This window comes from Marmota flaviventris, chromosome 2 (assembly GCF_047511675.1).
Source record: "Marmota flaviventris isolate mMarFla1 chromosome 2, mMarFla1.hap1, whole genome shotgun sequence".
Classification (NCBI taxonomy): Eukaryota; Metazoa; Chordata; class Mammalia; order Rodentia; family Sciuridae; genus Marmota; species Marmota flaviventris.
Window position 1 is genome coordinate 72,985,945 of NC_092499.1, and position 18,531 is coordinate 73,004,475.

General features: G+C 38.3%; 1 protein-coding gene across 1 annotated transcript in view; it reads left to right on the forward strand.

Annotated features, from left to right (window-relative positions):
• The first annotated feature begins 235 nt into the window (after positions 1-235).
• The window catches only part of Ccdc175 (coiled-coil domain containing 175), a 61,680-nt gene continuing 43,384 nt past the window's right edge, over positions 236-18,531 (forward strand). The window contains exons 1-7 of the mRNA XM_027929661.2: positions 236-392; positions 2,521-2,606; positions 4,421-4,532; positions 8,848-8,983; positions 11,581-11,809; positions 15,683-15,805; positions 17,589-17,698. Of these exons, the coding sequence (XP_027785462.2) occupies positions 236-392; positions 2,521-2,606; positions 4,421-4,532; positions 8,848-8,983; positions 11,581-11,809; positions 15,683-15,805; positions 17,589-17,698 (953 nt within the window). The remainder of the gene's footprint in view (positions 393-2,520; positions 2,607-4,420; positions 4,533-8,847; positions 8,984-11,580; positions 11,810-15,682; positions 15,806-17,588; positions 17,699-18,531) is intronic.

Here is an 18,531-nt window from a genome sequence, read left to right on the forward strand (position 1 = left end):
CCTTCTAAGTTGTTCCACCGCATGGATGTCCCATAGGTCACTAGTAAAAGTGTCTTACTATGGAGTCATCCTTCCAGTTTCACTTAACTCTTAATTCTTGGCGATAAATTTGGAGAACCCAGGAGGTACCCAGCCCACAGGCGGGCCACGAGGGGGCGCGCGGGGATCTCAGCGTCCTCGTTGCCCTGGCAACCACGGTCCTCTGGCCTAGGCGGCTCTCAGCAAAAGTGGTAAAATGGACCTGAGCTCTTGGATGTCAGAGCTGGGTTCCGGCAGCCAGAAGGTGAAGAAGGTCGCTGTCTCCACCGGCCCCTCCCTGGAGTTATGCACCTTCCCCTCTACCCTGGGCTCCTCGGTCGCGACTGCTGCGCTAGAGCAACTCTTTGTTGTGGGTGAGAGGTCCCCGGTGACTGGAGCGAAGTCCCCTCGGGAATGGCGCGTAGGTGGCAGGGATGATCCCTGGCCAGGGCCGAGCATCCCTGACCAATGCAGAGGTTTCTTCCTCTCCTTGAAGGCTTGGGGGAGAGGCGGTGAGGAACTTCTATGCTCTGATGCAGACAGGGTGACTTTGACCTAGCTCATTTTAGTGGCTGGGGAAAAATCCTGACTCCCATGACCTGAGTATCCATCTGCTTTTAGATTATGCCTTACTTCAACTGTCTCTTCCTGCTTTTCTTTTGCAAGTTAACCTCCTTTCACATTTTGCTATGGCAAACGGGAGAGTTTAATAGTCAAGAGGGAAAGGAAGTGTTTTAAAGAAGCGCCTGTTGTCTTGGGCAAGGAAAATTGGATTAAAAATGTTTTGGAGATTCAGACCAAAAAGGACCTTAGCCAGGTTAACAGACTTCTCCAGCTAGAAAATTGAACTTGTTTGTCCAAGAAAAGGCATTTCTTTTTCAGTGTGAAAACCATTAAGCCAAACAACAAAGCATCTCATTGGTGCACCATAATCATTTTATTGTTTCAAAATTATCATTGATTTCTGTTAAAATGTTACTGTTAGTTTAAAGTAATTTTCTTTTTTCTTCTTCGAGGATCTAGTTTAACAATTTTTATCAAATAGGCTTGGGCAAGTATTATCATGAGGAATGTTAATACTAATGAGACTTAAATTATTCCTATGTATTCAAGGTCATGGTCAATGACTTTGAGCTTAGACCTCAATTTTTTTATGTGCTTGGTTTTGATATTCACATGTTCATTCAACTCTATGACAAATAATTTTTCTGCTAGTATCTGGACCCTCAGAAAACTTTTCATAAGGAAAAATTTCCCGGGGCCTTCTTGTTCTGAGTGTGTTATAACACAGATGCTGCCCCCATTTCCAAGGAGAAGCAAGCTTGTGCTCATTCACTCCACAAAACAAACAAAAGAAAGGAGATAAGTAATGTCTGTGCTTCTTTCACACACTTGTGTGCAAATTCACTCGCAGGTTTTCAGTTGGCTTGAGAACTTAGTTCAGAGAGTCCATGTTCCCTGAACTGAGGACATTCCTATTCACTTTTCTGAAAGATAGGGAGAGTCTGGGCCCTGGAGTCACACTGCTTGGGTTTGAACCCACACTACCATGATCAGGTCTGTGATTTTGCACATGTAATATGACCTCAACAGCTTCATCTCTTCTCTCTTCTCTTCCTTTGATGTTTCTTTTCCTTCCTTCTTCCCATTCAGTATCTACCTTGTTTTTACTCTTTGCTAACATTTCAGAAAGCCCCTCTTCTCAGGGGCTTTCTATTTACAAAGTATGAGGGAAAAGGAGATATTAGTAAATATATCAAAGAATAAAAAGGAATAGAAATGTCTATTTCACACCTACTGGTTTTACAAATAAAATCTCCTTCCATTCCTCAAATTTTGGCAGAGAAGCAAAAATGATATAATTTTTTTTGGTTTTTGTTGTTTGTTTTTTGGTACTGGAGATTTAACCCAAGGGTACTCTACTAAGCTACACCCCCAACCCTTTTTCATTTTGTGACAGTGTCTCATTAAGTTCTGGAGGCTGGCCTGGAATTCATGATCTTCCTGCCTCAGTCTCCTGAGTCCTTGGGATTACAGGTGTGTGCTACCACACCTGGCCACCATAGTGGGTTTTGAAACAGTTGATTAAATTTCTGTTTCTGGCAATATATTCTTTTAATTTTAGTATATATTTATATGTAGGAAACCATTCTTATTCAAACCTATGTTGTAGACATGTTAGCTTTATCCCATTTATATCCTATAAATGTGTATTGCTTTTTTGTCCTATTCTATTCAGACACCTTCTTTCTACCATTAAGATTTGCAAATATGGATCATTAGGAGGAGTCTGTCCTCAAGGTGCACAAAATATATACCTAAATTAGAATAGTATGTAACAGGAAACAAAAGGTACAAGAGAAAATCATATAAAGTACAATAGAAATTCAGAAATAGAGGTAACATCCAGAGTTTGAATCAGATCATAAAGATTTAAGTAAGATTATAGCAGATTTCAGTATGTAATTAAGAAATCTTAATTTTCTAATCTTTTTTTTCCAGGAAAATCTCTGCAAAGTGACTATTTTAAATGCAATGAAGAAGCTAGGATCTTTCTTAAGGACATTGCTATAGCTGTTAAAAAATTGGTATTGTATTATCTATGAAAGCTATTTTTTTCAATCATCCACTTAGTTATTCATCAAACTTTAATTTAGTACTAACTCTGTTTCAAGGTACTTAAATAGGTGAATAGGAAAAATATTTACCTTGAGTTAAAAATATATGTTTTTTAAAATTTCAATTTGCTAAGCATTCACACCAGTATTGATTGCTGCCTGCTTTATTTGTGCAAAGAGCTGAATTATGGGGGCTGTTCTAGGGCTGTTCATGGTATTGTATCAGGAAAAGCAAATGAGGTGACAACAGAGATCAGCTAATGGGTGTGCCACCCTGACAAATACTTGGGATACCAGATGTAAGCACTACTTAAAACCAGCCAACCAACAAGCAAATACCAAACAACAAAGAGTCTCTGGGAAAATCCTATGCATGGTGTCAATTAACTTAGTTTTCTATAATGCAATTATTTTCAAAGTTGGCAAAACATTGATATCTACCCCACTGAAGTAAACTGTGCTATTAGTGAAAACAAAAATGGAAACTCTTTTAATTATACTCACCTGGCCAGTATCAAAGATATGTTTTTATGATTTCCTTCGGTGGTTTCACTGACATGTGTCTGTTTGTCATCTCTGGATGATTTTTAGGATGCTTTCTTGGTGGGGTCAAAATGATGCAATCTCTCCATTTAAAACTATTGGATAAGAATCTACTATATATCATGCATCTAAAAATGTAGAAAATGGGGTTGAGTCCACAGACTGCTGATAAAAATTTCATTATATTTTATATAATTATATGTTTATACATAATAATGTTTACATGCTACATAGTCATACTTTATAGTCCTACTCAGTGAAAAGATCCATGCAGACACTTGAAGTTCATGTGTGTTTGCTACACTAGGGGCCTACTGGAACATTTTCTCCTGCTTGCTTTTTTAGTTACGTTTTTCTCCAGTATCTGGTATGTATTTATTTAATATCAGAGCCATGAAATCTCTTAAGTAACAGAGTTAAATTCCTCCACTTTTAAAAGTAATAATACTCACTATTATAATAGTAATACATGTATACTCTGGAAATTTTAGGGAAAAAAATAGAAAATTAAAAGAAGAAAGTAAAAATCACCATGATCCACTACCCTAGAATAATTAGGGTAGGAATAAGGAATATCCTTTCAACCTTGACTCTTACTTTTGTACAGAAAAGTGATCTTGCTATATATACAATTATGTAATCTGTTTTTTTAATTTGTAAAATATGACAATTTCTCAGATCATTCTAATAGCTATAGCTATTATGACCATTTATTTAAAAGGTGATTTATCTATTTTTTTACTAACTGAATTTTTAATGGTTTATACTTTTTTGAAGTAGTCCCACCTTAAACCAACCAATCAACCAACCTCGCTTGGTTATTTGTTTGGATTTAGAGATATGAATCAGAGAACCATTATTCTCTTTATCCCTAAACATATTTTTGTAGGCGATTTTCGTTTTTTTAGTAAGTAGCTTTCTTTCTCAATATTATCCTCCTTGTTGGACTCTTTCCTTTCTGAATGGTTGAAACTGCACACAAGAAACAGATACACAAAGAGGATAGATTTCTAAGTAGAAGAAAATCAGCAGAAACTAAAGGATAAATTAGCAATGATATCTTAAAAACCGATTATAAAATATGTTCTTGTAGCACTTTCTATTCCAAATAAAAATAATGTCAGAAGATGTTTAATGAAAGTTAAATATTGGCCCCAGAAAACATTTGTAGAACATCATTCAGGAGACTAGTTTATTATTTTGGTGTCTGACTTTTTAAAAAATATAATTTAAATTTTCAGGAAGAAATGAGAAAGTCCACAATTGACCTTCTGGAAATAGAAACCATGGAACTCAGCAGACTCTACTTCCTGCTGGAGATGCTGCCTGAAAACATGATCACGGAGCTCGAAGGTGCTTTTGAGGTTATCTGCTGTAGAGATGTAGTGTGTAAGAAAACAGAACCAAGTACTTTAAAAAGGATGAGTCTGATAGCTGTTGCTTGTATAAGTACAGCTAGAAAGATTACCTGACAGGAATACAGTGCAATACATAACCATTTTCCCTTACATTTTAAGCAGAAATAATGAAACTTTAATTTCCATAATTTCATTTCTAAATAGACTAAACATAAATGAATTAGTTCATTCTGATTTACTATTTATCCAATTAAATGAAGCAGCTTGACTGGCCTAAACCACCATTCCAACTGATTTTGGCAACTCTAGGTATGTCACCTTCATGGTATCATATTTCATACAGCAGAATGTTCTTCAAGGTTCACTCACATTGTAGCACACATCAGAATTTCCTTCTTTTGTAAGGCTAAATAATGCTCCATTGTATGGATTCACCACAACTTCGTTTATCCATTCATCATCTGATGGACACTTTCATTGCTTCTATTTTTTTGGCCGTTGTGAATAATGCTGTTACGAACATGGGTATACAAATATCTATTTGGGACCCTGCTTTCAAGTCTTTTGGGTTTACATGCAGAAATTGAATTGCTGAATCGTATGGCAATTCTATATCTAACTTTGTGAAGATCCATCCGTGTTTTCCACATGGCCGCACAATTTTACATGACCCCCAGCAATGTACGGGGCTTCCAGTTTCTCCACATTCTTGCCTACACTTGTCATTTTCTGGGTGGTTTTTGTGTCTTAATGATAGCCATCCCCTTGAGGATAAATTAGTATCCCATTGTGGTTTTGATTTTCCTTTCCCCAATTGCATTAGTCAGCTTTTTTGTCACTCTGATTAAAAAAAAAAAAAAAAAAACAACTACAAGAACAACTTAGAGAAAGAAAGAAAAAGTTTATTTTAGCTCATGGTTTAAGAGGTTCAGTTCACATCTAGCTGACTCCATTGCTCTGGGCCCAAGGTGAGACAGAACATCATGGTGGAAGATTGTGGTGGAGAAAAGCAGTTCAGAACATGACAATCAGAAAGGAGAGAGAAAAATGGGGGGAGTTGGTGCCAGAGAAAAAATACGTGATGCCCCCAGTGACCTACTTCCTCTAGTTACAGCCTACCTACCTACAGTTACCATTTAGTTAATCCATTCAGTGGGTTAGTCCACTGGTTAGGTTATAGTCTCAGAATACGATCATGAAACCAATGAATATCCTTGCATCGTCTCAGATGTGAGCTTTTAGGGGACACCTTATATTCAAAGCATAACATAATGATTAGTGGTGTTGAACATTTTTTCATATGCAAATTGGCTATTGGTGTATCTCTTTTGGAGAAATGTCTATCCATGTTTGTGGTTGTCATTGAATTCTTTATGTATTCTGGATATTAGACACATGATTTGCAAACTTTTTGTCCCATTTCATGGATTGCATTTTTACTCTTTTGATAGTGCCTTTTTTTTTTTTTTTTTTTTTTTTTGGTACCAGGATTAAACTCAGGAGCATTTGGCCACTAAACCAAATTCCCAGCCCTATTTTGTATTTCATTTAGAGACAGGGTCTCACTGAATTGCTTAGCACCTTGCTTTTGCTGAGGCTGTCATTGAACTTGAGATCTTGCTACCTCAGCCTCTTGAGCCACTGGGATTATACGAATGTGCCACCAGGCCCGACTTAATAGTAACTTTTTATGAACATTTTTTTTAATTTTGGTGTAGTCTAGTTTATTTTTCTTTTGTTGCCTTTGCATTGTTTCTAAGAAGTCATTGCCCAAAACACTGTTTTTGAAGTTTTACCCTGTTTTTCTTCTAAGAGTTTTGCTTTTGCTGTTTTGTTTTGATTTACAATGCTGGGAATTGATCAGACCCCAAACTTCATGCTTACTAGGCAAGTGCTCTACCACAATCCATACCAACCCATAGGAATTTTACAGTTTTAGCTTCTAAATTGAGGTCTTTGATCTATTTTTTAAAAAACTGATTTCTGTATTCAATGTAAGGTTAAGGCCCAACTTCATTTCCCCAGCTGCAAGAGTGTGGATGAAGGATCTTAGCTGACTTTCTCTCTAGGAATTGCCTTAGACAACACAGAGAGAGAGGCTTCACCCTAGGTTACACTTCCTGCCTAGATGCCATCTACATTCAGTGACCTGTCACTTCGAGGGTACAATCCCTGGCTCCCTCACCGCAGAGCAGAGCAGCCCTGAAGTGTCGTCCAGTTCCAGAACTCTTCACAGCTCCCAACCTCCCTTCTGTCCAGCCCTGATTTTTTTTTAACCTTACCAGGGGAAACACTCCTAAAAGCACTATTCAATACATTTTCTAGATACAAATTATAGAATCCATTTCCCAGGGAACCCACCCTAAATGAGTGGTCCTAATAAATAAATTTTAAAAATTTTTCAAAGACAATCTTTTTTAAAAAATAGATATTCCAATTATCACTTGTTGCTCTCAATTCCAAATCTACACTTCAATTATTTGCTCTACAGTATGGGAACCAGGCACTATAGATTCTCAACTAGCAGGCACAATGTTAAGCTTTCTAGTAGAAAGTACTAGAGGAATAGTGGAGGAGGATAGGGTTCTCTTCCTGTATCCAATATGGTAGGCTTGGGCAACTTGATTCTTGGAGCATGAATAGCTTCAGCATGCCAAGGTTTTGCAATGCCCAGCTGGTCTGGAGAGCCCAGCAGTATCCCCATGTACCTTTCGGGTAGTTTCATGATAAAGAACAACCAAGAAGCACCTCTCCATGAAGAGTTTGCCCTGCACTTCTTTAGGAAATTTTGCAGTGAGTTCTGAAGCATGGCACCTCCATATGGATGGGTTCTCCAACACTCAAGGGTGGAGTTCTAGTAAGTTCCACCAGCTAAGCATTTCATGAACTTTTTTGCCATTCAGTGAGAGACAGCCCTCTCCAATGAGGTCTACTTTTCAGGGCTGGAGGGGCTGTTCCCTTTTATCTCAGCCCTAGGAATGGTGACTACTGCTCATACCTGCTATTCCTGAATTCTTTAGCGTTCTCTTGAATCCTTACATTCATTCCCTTATTACTCTAATCCTCTGTTTTAGTTAATTGCTCTTTATAATAAACTTACTTTATTCAATTTATTGTAATATTTCTATCTCCTAAAGAGACCTTGAATGATAGTGTAGGTTATAAAACAATATGCTTGATATTAGTTTAGTTTGACAGGGAAAATACAAAAGTTTATGTGCAGAGAAATAATAAGACGTAGAAGAATATGCACCAAAGGCAAAATTTAGAGTGTTTTTGCTTAATTTTCTTTGTTTGCCTTTCTTTATCTTCCATATTCACTTACAGAAAAAATAGTTTAGAAGGAAAAAAATATCTAAATTTAAAACCAAGAAAATTTAATAATTGATTTTATGTCATAAAGTCATACTGTTCAAAGTGTGTGGTCTTTCATCCAACAGGTTAACAGTATCTGGAAACTTGTTAGAAAATGCAGTCTCTGAACTCACCTCAAACCCATGCTGTAGCATTAGAAACTGTATTTAGCAAGATTCCCAGATGACGGATATGCATATTTGAGAAGCTCTGCTATAATGAGCAATTTAACTAGTACTCTGGGGGTGGACATGGGGGGCTAGAAAAAAATTAGCCTAGCTTTCTTAGGAGAGGTGCCACAACTTTTGTATAACAATGGGTATTCCAGCATCTTTCAAAACAATATTGTTCAAAAATTCACATATGTGACCCTTAATCTGTCAAACACTGGCTAATCCTTTGGAGTCTTAAGAAGTATGTTGATTTGTCATTTGTTTATGAATAATTAGTTCTTTAATACATTGATTCCTCAGCAAACAGAGTCTGAGGCAATGGTTTTTGCACTATTACTTCCTAGGGAATTCAATCTAAAGAGGAGGGTAGAAAAGATGGAAAGATTTATGCCCTGACTCCTGTCCATCATTGATTTAATATTTGCCATATCTGCTGCATTTCTGGTTTATACATGGGTGTGGCTATCCATAGAAAGTCCATACTAGAGAAGACAGGATGTCCCAGTAGGAGGTGGGAAGTACATGGGACTGCAGGAATCAGGTACTGTCAGACTGCTGCTTTCAGAAGTTTTCAGAGCAATAGAAAGCTGATCACCATAGCAGCAGCACAAACCAGAGAAATAAAAATAGGTAAGATGGAGAGGGACCAAAATGGTAACAGGTGCCTGACATAATTAAAAGAATTTTTCAAATGAAGACAATTTTGTTCACAGTTTGAAACTGTGGTATCTACAAGCATGCTGTTTGGCAACTAATTTAATTAATAACATTTCCACTTTTAAGAATGTGTCATAGGTGCTCGCAAATTAAATCGTGCTGAGATACATCAAATAAACATGAGAATTCTCAAGACAGATAATGAAATAGAGTGTTTAAAGAAGAGAATAATTGATCTGACAGAAATTAATAAAGCTCTGGGGTAAGTATCTTTTAATTCAGTACTTCAGGGAGTGGAAGTCCGGAGCTTAAATGAGAAAATTGTCCCAAGGGGTTTGTTCTCTGATCTGAACTGGGGCAGGGCAAGTTAAGAGGTGCAGATCAGTCATAGGGAATGACCCAATCCTAGGCAGGAAAGCTGGAGACTGGAAGACCCGGGCCACTGCAGGGGCCATCCAGCTTCCTAGCAGCAACTATAGTTTGCTTATAAATCACACACGACCTCAAATGCCACCTCCAAAGGAAGGTAAAGGCACAGAATAGCTAAGTCGCCATTTTCACAGAATTAAGTTTATAACCACAACTCCTTCCAAAGCAGAAACTCTTGTGGGGATTATAATGTAATAACATCAAACCAGATTTATTGTATCTAGTTTAGTTCTTAAAGACATTTAGTCATACTTATAACCTACTGGAGGGCTTAAGAATGGGGTTGGTTCCCAAAAAGATTCTATAATTTATCTGTTACAACACCTGTAGTTACCTGAAGCTCTCAGCTTGGGATCTGACACCTGTCAGTTCCTTTTCTTTATTCCTGAGCTGTGTTGCCTCAGACCAGCTCTTCACCTCATGGACCTTATTCATTCCATCTGTGAAGTGGAAATCACAACTCTAGACTCCGAGCTCACAGAGAAAGAAACACATTCTAGAAGGAAAACAAAACAAAACCCTCAAGGAATAACTCATTTATGGGAGAAAATTTGCAAGACTAATGCATAAATATCAGAATGTTTTACCAGCATGAGAAATGTTCAAAGAACTCTCACCATAGGGGAAAAAGTCTCCTTGGGAAGCTAAAATAATCAGAAGGTTGCTTGGTGCACAAGATATCAAAACAGTGGAGACCTCAAGGCCCAGGAACACACTTCCCAAACCAGGCCCTCAAAATACCTGTCCTGAGAGATGCTCCATGAGAAAGAATGTTCATACTTACATAAATCTGAGGAATACTGAATATTCTAACCCTGTTAGGGATTCACAATGCAGTGTTATTCGTGGTGCAGGCTAACCAGAGACAACTCTATGTAGTAGACTCTCTAAGCCAATAACCAGAGAAACACTGCCAGGCTGGATATTCTTATCAACTGGTCAGCAACATCATACCCCTATATTCCTATGATTCTCAAACTTGAAAGAGCATCAAATCACCCAGAGGACTTGTTAAAACACAGATTACTGGTATGTAGTGGGTTGTGGTGGCAGGGTGGGGGCAAGAGTCTGCATTCCTTACAAGTTCCCAGGTTATGCTGATGCTACTGATCCTAACCACACTGGAGAGTCATTGCTGTAGCCAAATCTTTATGGAAAGGCCAATTACAGAGAAGGAAGTTGCTACAATCACTTGAGGCATCTACTTTTCAAAGAAAGATGCATCTCAAGGTTCCCACAAGCTCTGACAGGTGATAAGTATATCTCCTTTCTCAGATGGTCCTGAAAAGCTGGAAAAAAGGGCAGCTGTTTGGATGTGGTTTTGTTAGGTCCCAGGTTGTGTTTTATGAGTGCTCTCTTCTCAACACACCACAACCCACCTAGTTAGGTTTTTTTTTTGTTGTTGTTGTTGTTGGTGTTTGTTTGTTTGTTTTTTAACTTGCTTTGCTTTCGTGAGGCTCCTCAATTCTGGGGCTGATCCATTTCTAGGAGGCTTCCTGGGCTAGACCCACAAAGCATCTACTCTCTGACCTCCTCTTGGAGCCTCTTTCCTAGGCTTCTTTTTATTGCATTTCTGTAGAGTTTGACTTCTATAAAAAATAAATCTATCAACAGCCCCAACAGCCTGCTTCCATTTTCCTGAGGCTTCAAACACCCCCGCGACCCCGCCACCCTGAGTTAAAGTCCTTAACCTCAGGGACTGGAAAAAGTAAAAGATCTTTATGTTTCAGGAGTTTTTAAAAAGTAAACTAGAGAAATGAACTAATGATCCCCTTTTCATATCTTTTACTGTCAGATGTTTTTCCTGACATAAGGTCTCCTGTGGATGGAGGAGGCCAGCATGTGAGATTGAAGACTCCCTTGGTCCTCAGACCTGACAGAGATGGGAGGAGGGTTGGACTGAGGTCTCAAGCATCTTTGAGACAGTAAAGATGGACTCTTCCTCCTTCTCCTATTGTTTCTGTTCAGAGGAAGACTATCTTTCTCTTGGGCCTACCTCAGAGTGTCTTGGAGATATGATGGGATGGTTATCTTTTTTTTTTGGCTTAATGACATATCTCAGGTTGATTGATTAAGACCGATGCATATGAAAACATTCATCTGGCCAGATCCCATTCACCTGTTCAAAACTACCTTTGAATCACTTTATACTTTAATCCAAAATATCCTGTAGTTACTACATGGCAATCGATGGGGTAAAGGGAACCCATATGACACTTTTGCAGCAGATGAACAATTGCTAGGTTGACATTTGTTTTGTGTTTCCTTTTGTCCTTGTATCAACTAAATTAAGATAATCACAAACACAGCTAGAAAATAAGTATCCATTACATTTTTCCTCTTCAAAAGGGTTCATCTCATCAAACACTCTTTAAATTTCTTCTCTAAGTGCCCTCCTTTTTATGCTGGGAAGGATTCTTTCTTCCCTAGTGAAAAGCAAGAAGAGATGTCGAAGCGGCATACAGAGATTGTCCTAGCACTCAACCAGCTGATGGAACAAAAAGCCACTACCACAGTTAACATAAATGATATCTGTACCAAAATCAAAGAGGATAGAAAAGAAACAGAATTGCATAAAGTACATCTGCAAGAGACAGAGGAGTTGATGTCAAAAGATAAAGAAGAATATTTGATAAGAAAACAGCAATTGGCTGCAGAAGTAAGTGGCATGATTTTTTTTTAAGATACAGAATGATTTAGAATCTAAGGCAGAAATGGAAAATAATTGTCTTCAAGGCTGGCAAATGCTCTTTATGGTGTCTTCTGTGAACATTGGGCAGGAATATCAGACATTTGGAGTCTCATGGAGAAGACACTTGATTATATCCCAGCATCTCAATTAATGGGAAAGAATATAAGAGGCAGGATTTGTAACCTCATGGTGGCCCTTGCCTATAGGCCAAATATGCAGCCATAGAGGGAAGAAGGACTTGCCACCATGTTATCTCGTTGCCTTTGGCAGTCCTGGGACTGTTTCTGTGTGGACAGGGCTAGCTAATTCAAACAGAACACCTGTTCATGCCTGCCACTTCTTCTAGATGAAACTGAGAGATCAGTGGCCCTGCAGAGGAGCTGTCCAGAGCCAAGGGCCTAAAGATCCAACAGTGTTCTGAGGCCAGCATGTAAGGGTAGGGCTGGCAAAGCTACCTCATCTTTTACTGCACCCCAAAAGGCTGTGTATCTGCTATGCTGTGTTAATTGAAATTCACCTTCAAATGGCTTACGATCATTTCATCTGTGAAATTTCTTTTGCAGTACTTCTGGTTACTCCAGAAGAGGCAGGGCTGTCTCCATATTAGGTGTACCCAGCAGCAGTCTTCACCCTCCCTCTGCAAGCTGGGTGCATGATGAGGATTGCTGTGCAGCTCCTGATGCTGCTCTTTCCAAGATAGCAATTGGCATAACCTTGGTTTATAAATGCAGCAAATCAGACTTGGGCTGGCGAGCACTATCATCTTAAATAGGAAGGGAGAGGGAGAGGGAAAGAGGATGGAAAGAAGGGAAGAGAAGGAAGGAAAGAAACTTGGTTTATTAAATTGTTTTTCTTGAGTCTTAATTAAAATTTAAAGAAATAAAACCTGGCAGTGACCATTGGAAATCAGGTGTGAGCTGGGTTTTTGTTGTTGTTGTTTTGTGTTTAGTTGTTGTTGTTGTTTGTGGTGCTGGTGATTAAACGCAGGGCCTTGTGCATGTGAGGCAAGCCTCCACAAACTGAGCTGTATCCCCAGCCCTAGGTCTGAGCTTCTTGATCCTTAAAAAATGTCAATTCTTCAGAAATAGTTTTACCCTAAAACCATGTATTCCTGAGAATAGAGAGCCCAGCACCACTGTTTGTTGTAACTGGCATTTTAGTAAAAGAGCTAACAAGGAGCCCATCTTGGTCTGTTTGTGCTGCTATAACAAAATACCTGAAACTGGATAATTTACAAATAATAGGAATTTATTTCTCCCAGTTTTGGTGGCTGGAAATCCCAGATCATGGCACCAGTGAGTTCAGTGTCTGCTGAGGGACCAATCTCTGTTTCCAATATGACACCTCAAACACTGCATCTTCCAGAGGGGATGAATGTTGTGTCCTCACATGGCACAAGGCAAGACAGGGCTTAGCTAATTCCTTGCAGCCCTTTTATAAGGCCCTGAGTCCCAACCAGGAGCTCTGGACTGTCATGACTTAGTCAACTCTTGCCCCACCTGTTAGTACTACCACATTGGAAATTAAGTTTCAACATATGAATTTTGGGGACCATATTCAGACCATAGCAGAGTCTCTTGGGCAGTCTATAGCCACCAGACAGAATTTTAAAAGCCAAATTCTCTGGATCCTTTTCTGGGTTGAAACCAGCTGTAAGCCTGGGCTGCATTGCTTGAATCCACTGAAATGTGTGTCTAAAAACTTTACTTGAATTTATTGCTATAACAACGAAATGCAAATTATAGGACAATAAGGATGAAAAGGGGTTATCCTGTTTTCATTCCCTTCCCATGACAACCCTGAGAGGCATTTGCACTCCCTCCACTGTTTCAAACCCTGAGCAGGGTTTTGTTCCCTCTCTGTAGCCCAGACACCCCCATACTGGTTCTGATCACCACATTACAGGGGCAGAGCAGGGTGTCCAACTGGGCCTAACCCGATAAGGACCCCCATGGTGCTGGAAGGGTGGGGGAACCCTGTTTCCTTTTTTCACTTCTCCTGGAACCACAACAGTGGGTTGGGGTTGAGGGGAGGCCCACCAGAAGGGAGGAATTTGTTACATCCACTACTGCATGCGGGCATCAGGAACAGGGCCTGCACACCTCACATGTGGAAGACATGGCTACACTGCTTTCTTGAAAAAATGGATTTCACACTTTATTTAAGCCCGACAGGGATGGATCCCCTTTCTATTCTTTAATATGAACATTAAAACCTAAAAAAAAAATAAGCTCAGAAAGCTTCATGTAGGAAATCTGCAAACATCATAGGTTCCTCTTCAGTATTGCTATATGAATAGTCTGTCTCAATGGTCTACAAACTTTTTCTAAAAAAGGCCAGATAGTAAATACTTAAAACCATACAGTCTCTGACACAGCTGCTCAACTCTGCCATTTTGTCACAAAAGTAGACATAAATAATACCTAAATAAATGAAAGCAGTGTTGCATGGACAGGCGGTGGCTGGATTTGGCCCACAAGTAGCCTCCCCAGGTCTGTCTTCCTGGGAAAGGACACCAGTTAAGATGCATTCAGATGCAACAGCAAGGCCCTGGCTGAAGCTGGCTCCAACAGTAAGGTCATTTATTTTGTCCTTACTATAGGAATTCTCAAGGCGGGACATCTCCTCTCATCCCCAGGCTTGTTTTGCTCAGGGTCATTAGAAACCTGCTTGTGATAACTGGACCTTATGCTTCCTTATTCAAATGGAAAGAGGAAAACCTTTCCCCAAGCATAAGCTTTTCTCTCCTGTGTTTCATAGGCCAGGTGCAGATGGTGTCCAGCCCTGGAATCACAGCAGATCCTGAGGGAGTGCCATGTGCTAAGGGGCTGGACCAATTGAGGTAGATGGATATTCAGGAATCAACCACCAGTGTTCACTAAAGACACATGACAGGCCATGGTCACACCTGTTAATTACCTTACTTAGTGTGAGAAAGGAAAACCTATTACAGATGTCAGAATATCTCTAAGCCCATAAGATATCTCCCAACACAAAATACTGTTTTCTATGATTGTAATATCTTGGGGGGAAGAATTAAGTCTAAGCATAAATGCGGATTTCTCATTTTCAATAAAACTTCTTAATTGCTAGGTTTCATTCAGATGCATCTGTACTTCTGTGTAGAAGGAATTGATAATAGTCATTCAGGATTAGTGCTTGGGGTGAAGTAGCTGGTGACTCTAATGGAGAGCCACCCAGATGTATGTCCTCATAGTTCTTTAATACAGAGTTGAAATGATTTCTTAGACCTTCCCACTTATTTCTTCCTTCATTCGTCATCATTAATTTTGTAGATGAACGTGTTTGATTTTGATAAGAGGGTGATTCACTTCATTAGGGTCTCACAAGTGATTATATTATCTTTGATCTTGGTGAAACAGCAAGAAGTTGACTGTCTTTAGTTAGTTTATTTCCCATGAAGTAATGTAACTTTTAAGTTCCTTGCAATTCTTCATTCCTCCCTTCCTCATCTCTCCATGTCTGCTGAGCACGCTATAAATCAGGTAACCATTGCTGTGGTATTTTACTAATAAATCACTACAAGGGCAAATATTGCTTTTATAACTTGTTATTAATGATCATTGCTATTACTGCTCTTCTAGATTTACTGTTTCAATATTTTATAATTATAATTTGACTCATATAGTTCACTGGTCCCTGTGATACTGCAAAATAAGCAAACCCTGATTTTGCTTTATATTATTTTACTTTACTTGTTGGAATACTTAGATTGAATATGGTATACTTAGATTGTGAACTAAGTTGATAAATTAAAAAAGTTTTCTAAACTTTGTTGTGCTAATTAGACTTTTAAATTAGTTTGTTCTGTCACTATAGATAAGTGAATTTAAAAAGATATATGAGCTTAAGAAAATAGAGACTTTTAAAAAGAAGAAAGAATTGGATAAATTACTAGAGGAAGTGTCAAAAATGAAAGAAGCAGTTATTACCACCTCAGCGGTAAGAAAGAATAAACTATGTTTTTTTCAAGCCTAAAAAAAGCTAATTGATTTTCATTAAGATACTCAATTACAGAATACGAATAAAAGCTAACATTTATTCACAATATGAAATGATCATTTAAAAAGATCATTGCCTTTTTTTAGATTTCAACATAGTAAAGTGCACAGGTCAGACCATGCTTAAGGGAGAACAGAGAGGTTATACAAAATGTAATTCACCTGCATGCCCAAGCTCATATTTCCAGTTTCAGCCTCATAAATCAAACAAGCATCCCACCAACCTAGCTTGGGAAAATCAGGTGTATGTTTCTTAACTATATTTAAAGATCTCTAAGACCATTTCTAATATGCTACAAACGCATCCCCAGGTCCTTGTCCACCTCCCACATTCAGCCTGCCCTTCTCAACTCACATTAGCACAGAATAGTGCTTGAAACACAAACCTGAGTGTCACACAGACCTGGGTTCAAATCTTGGATCTACCAACCTGAGGTAGAAATAGAGGGTAATAATATTGCCTACTGCAAAGATTTTTTTTGTGGAGATTAACCAAGTAATGCCTATCGGGCTTTTAGCCCAGTGCTTTGTATTTGGTAAAGTTTATGGCTGTTGTTGGTTGATATTAGAAGACAGCAGTTTAGCTATGGATTGAGACCACAGGGAATTTCAGACGAACCTTCATGTGGTACCTTTAGCCTTCAAGTCTTTGCAACCAGGTCAAACTAATGTGATGTTGACAGAAAAGAATAATTGGGTGCAATTTTCAAGGCAATCTACTTGTTCAGGGGAGGGATAACTGAGGGGTAGAGGTAACAACAGGACTTCAGCCCGTAGCCCTAAATCCAATGATTGATCCCCAATCTTTCATCACTCTGCAAATTTTGGTGATAGTTCTAGAATATTGGACCTCTGATAAGTTGGGAACTAGCTACAGCCCAGATGTTTAGCCATCTGGGTGCTCTAGAGAAAACAAAGAACAAAACATTTTGAGTATCGTTCATATAGTATCTATCTCACATGATATGCTCCCCACAGGAGTTTCTTTGACCCCACGTTGATGTCCAGAATTAAATGGCCTAAATATTCCATCCAGGTAATTCTATGTCAGAGGGAAGAGCAATTGTGCATCCTTTCCTTAGCTCTATGCTCCCTCACAGGTGGAAAATAAAACTAAGACTCAATAACTTTGAATTCCCTTCTCTTTATACCAAAACTACATTGCAAAAATAATGATTTCACTATGAATTTTCTCTACTGATTTTTTTCCCTTATTTTAAGTCATGTTAACATTTTTTCATAGTATCCATTTGTTCTATTTTCTGAATACTGATAAAATATTTTAAAAATTATTTTTGGAATAAACATAACTATTAAAACAAAAGACCTAATTTGTTATGGCTTTTAAAAACAATATTTTTTAGTGTTCTGGGATAATTCTTTGAATATGATTATGATGCTGTTAATTTATTTGACTTTTTAAAAATGGTAACAAAATAAATTCTTGTCTTAAAGATTTTTTTAAGTATAATTTTCACATTCTTTCTGCTATTATTGTCTTCCCCCCTCCACATGTTGGGTTTTTTGATGATTTCAGAATTATTTTTGACCCAGTTTATTTTATGAAGAAACAAGTATAAATATTGCCTTTTTTTAAACTAAAAGATGGTATCAGTATAAGAGTTGAATGAGTTATTCATGAATATTTAGTGTAATCAAACTGTTATTGTGTTATCAAAATTGGTCATGATTGAATGTCATATTTTTTGTTGAATTTTCAATAGGCTCTTAGTGATCACAATTTAGAGATAGCACAGCTACATGGCTCAATAAAGCACTGGGAAAAAGAGTTGGAAGGGATGAAGAAAGTGTGTAAGATTCTGGAGGATAAAACGTAAGTGTGATACTTTACTTTTACTGAAGTATTTATAATATTGTTAATCAACTTTTCATTACTATAACAAATTACCTGAGATAATCAGCTTGTAAAAAGAAAATATTTATTTTGGCTCACAGTTTTAAAGTTTTTAATCTATGATCATTTGGTCCCATTGCTTTGTGCCCATGGCAAGGGTGCTAGCATAGCTTGGCGGGAACATATGACAGAGAAAAACTACTTACCTGGTAGTCAGGAAGCAAAGAAGGAGAAGAGGACGAGCCTGGAGTCTGACAGTCCCCTTAAGATATGCCCCCAGTGTCCTAAATACTACCCACCAGGTCCTCCCTTTTCAAGGGCAGACTATATCCTAATAGCACCACTTTGGAGACCAAGCTTTTAACATATGGGCCTCTGAGAAATATTCAAAATCCAAACTATAGCAGTTAATATGGTACTTTCATATTTTATGAATGTCTTTAATATTAGATGGATATTCTATTCTCTTAGTTTACTCAAATTTGTGTGATAGCTTTAAAGAATCAGCTCTTCATTTTGAAGTAAGCCATTCTTTCCAATGATGAAGAGAGAAGACTAAGAATGACACATTCACCTTGGAAAAGGGGGGGGGGGACTCTTTGAAATTGTTATCCTCACTTCAGCTGTTGACTCCTTACAAACAAAAATTCCTTTGGGGAAAGTCACTAGTAGCACATGCCATAAGGCTATAACTCTCCTGTGGGTTGTGATAAGTATTCTTAGTCAAGGGGGATTTTCAGAACCTACTGAGAAAATACAGTGGTAGAGTGCTTGCCTACCATGGGTATGAACCCCAGTACCATAATACAATA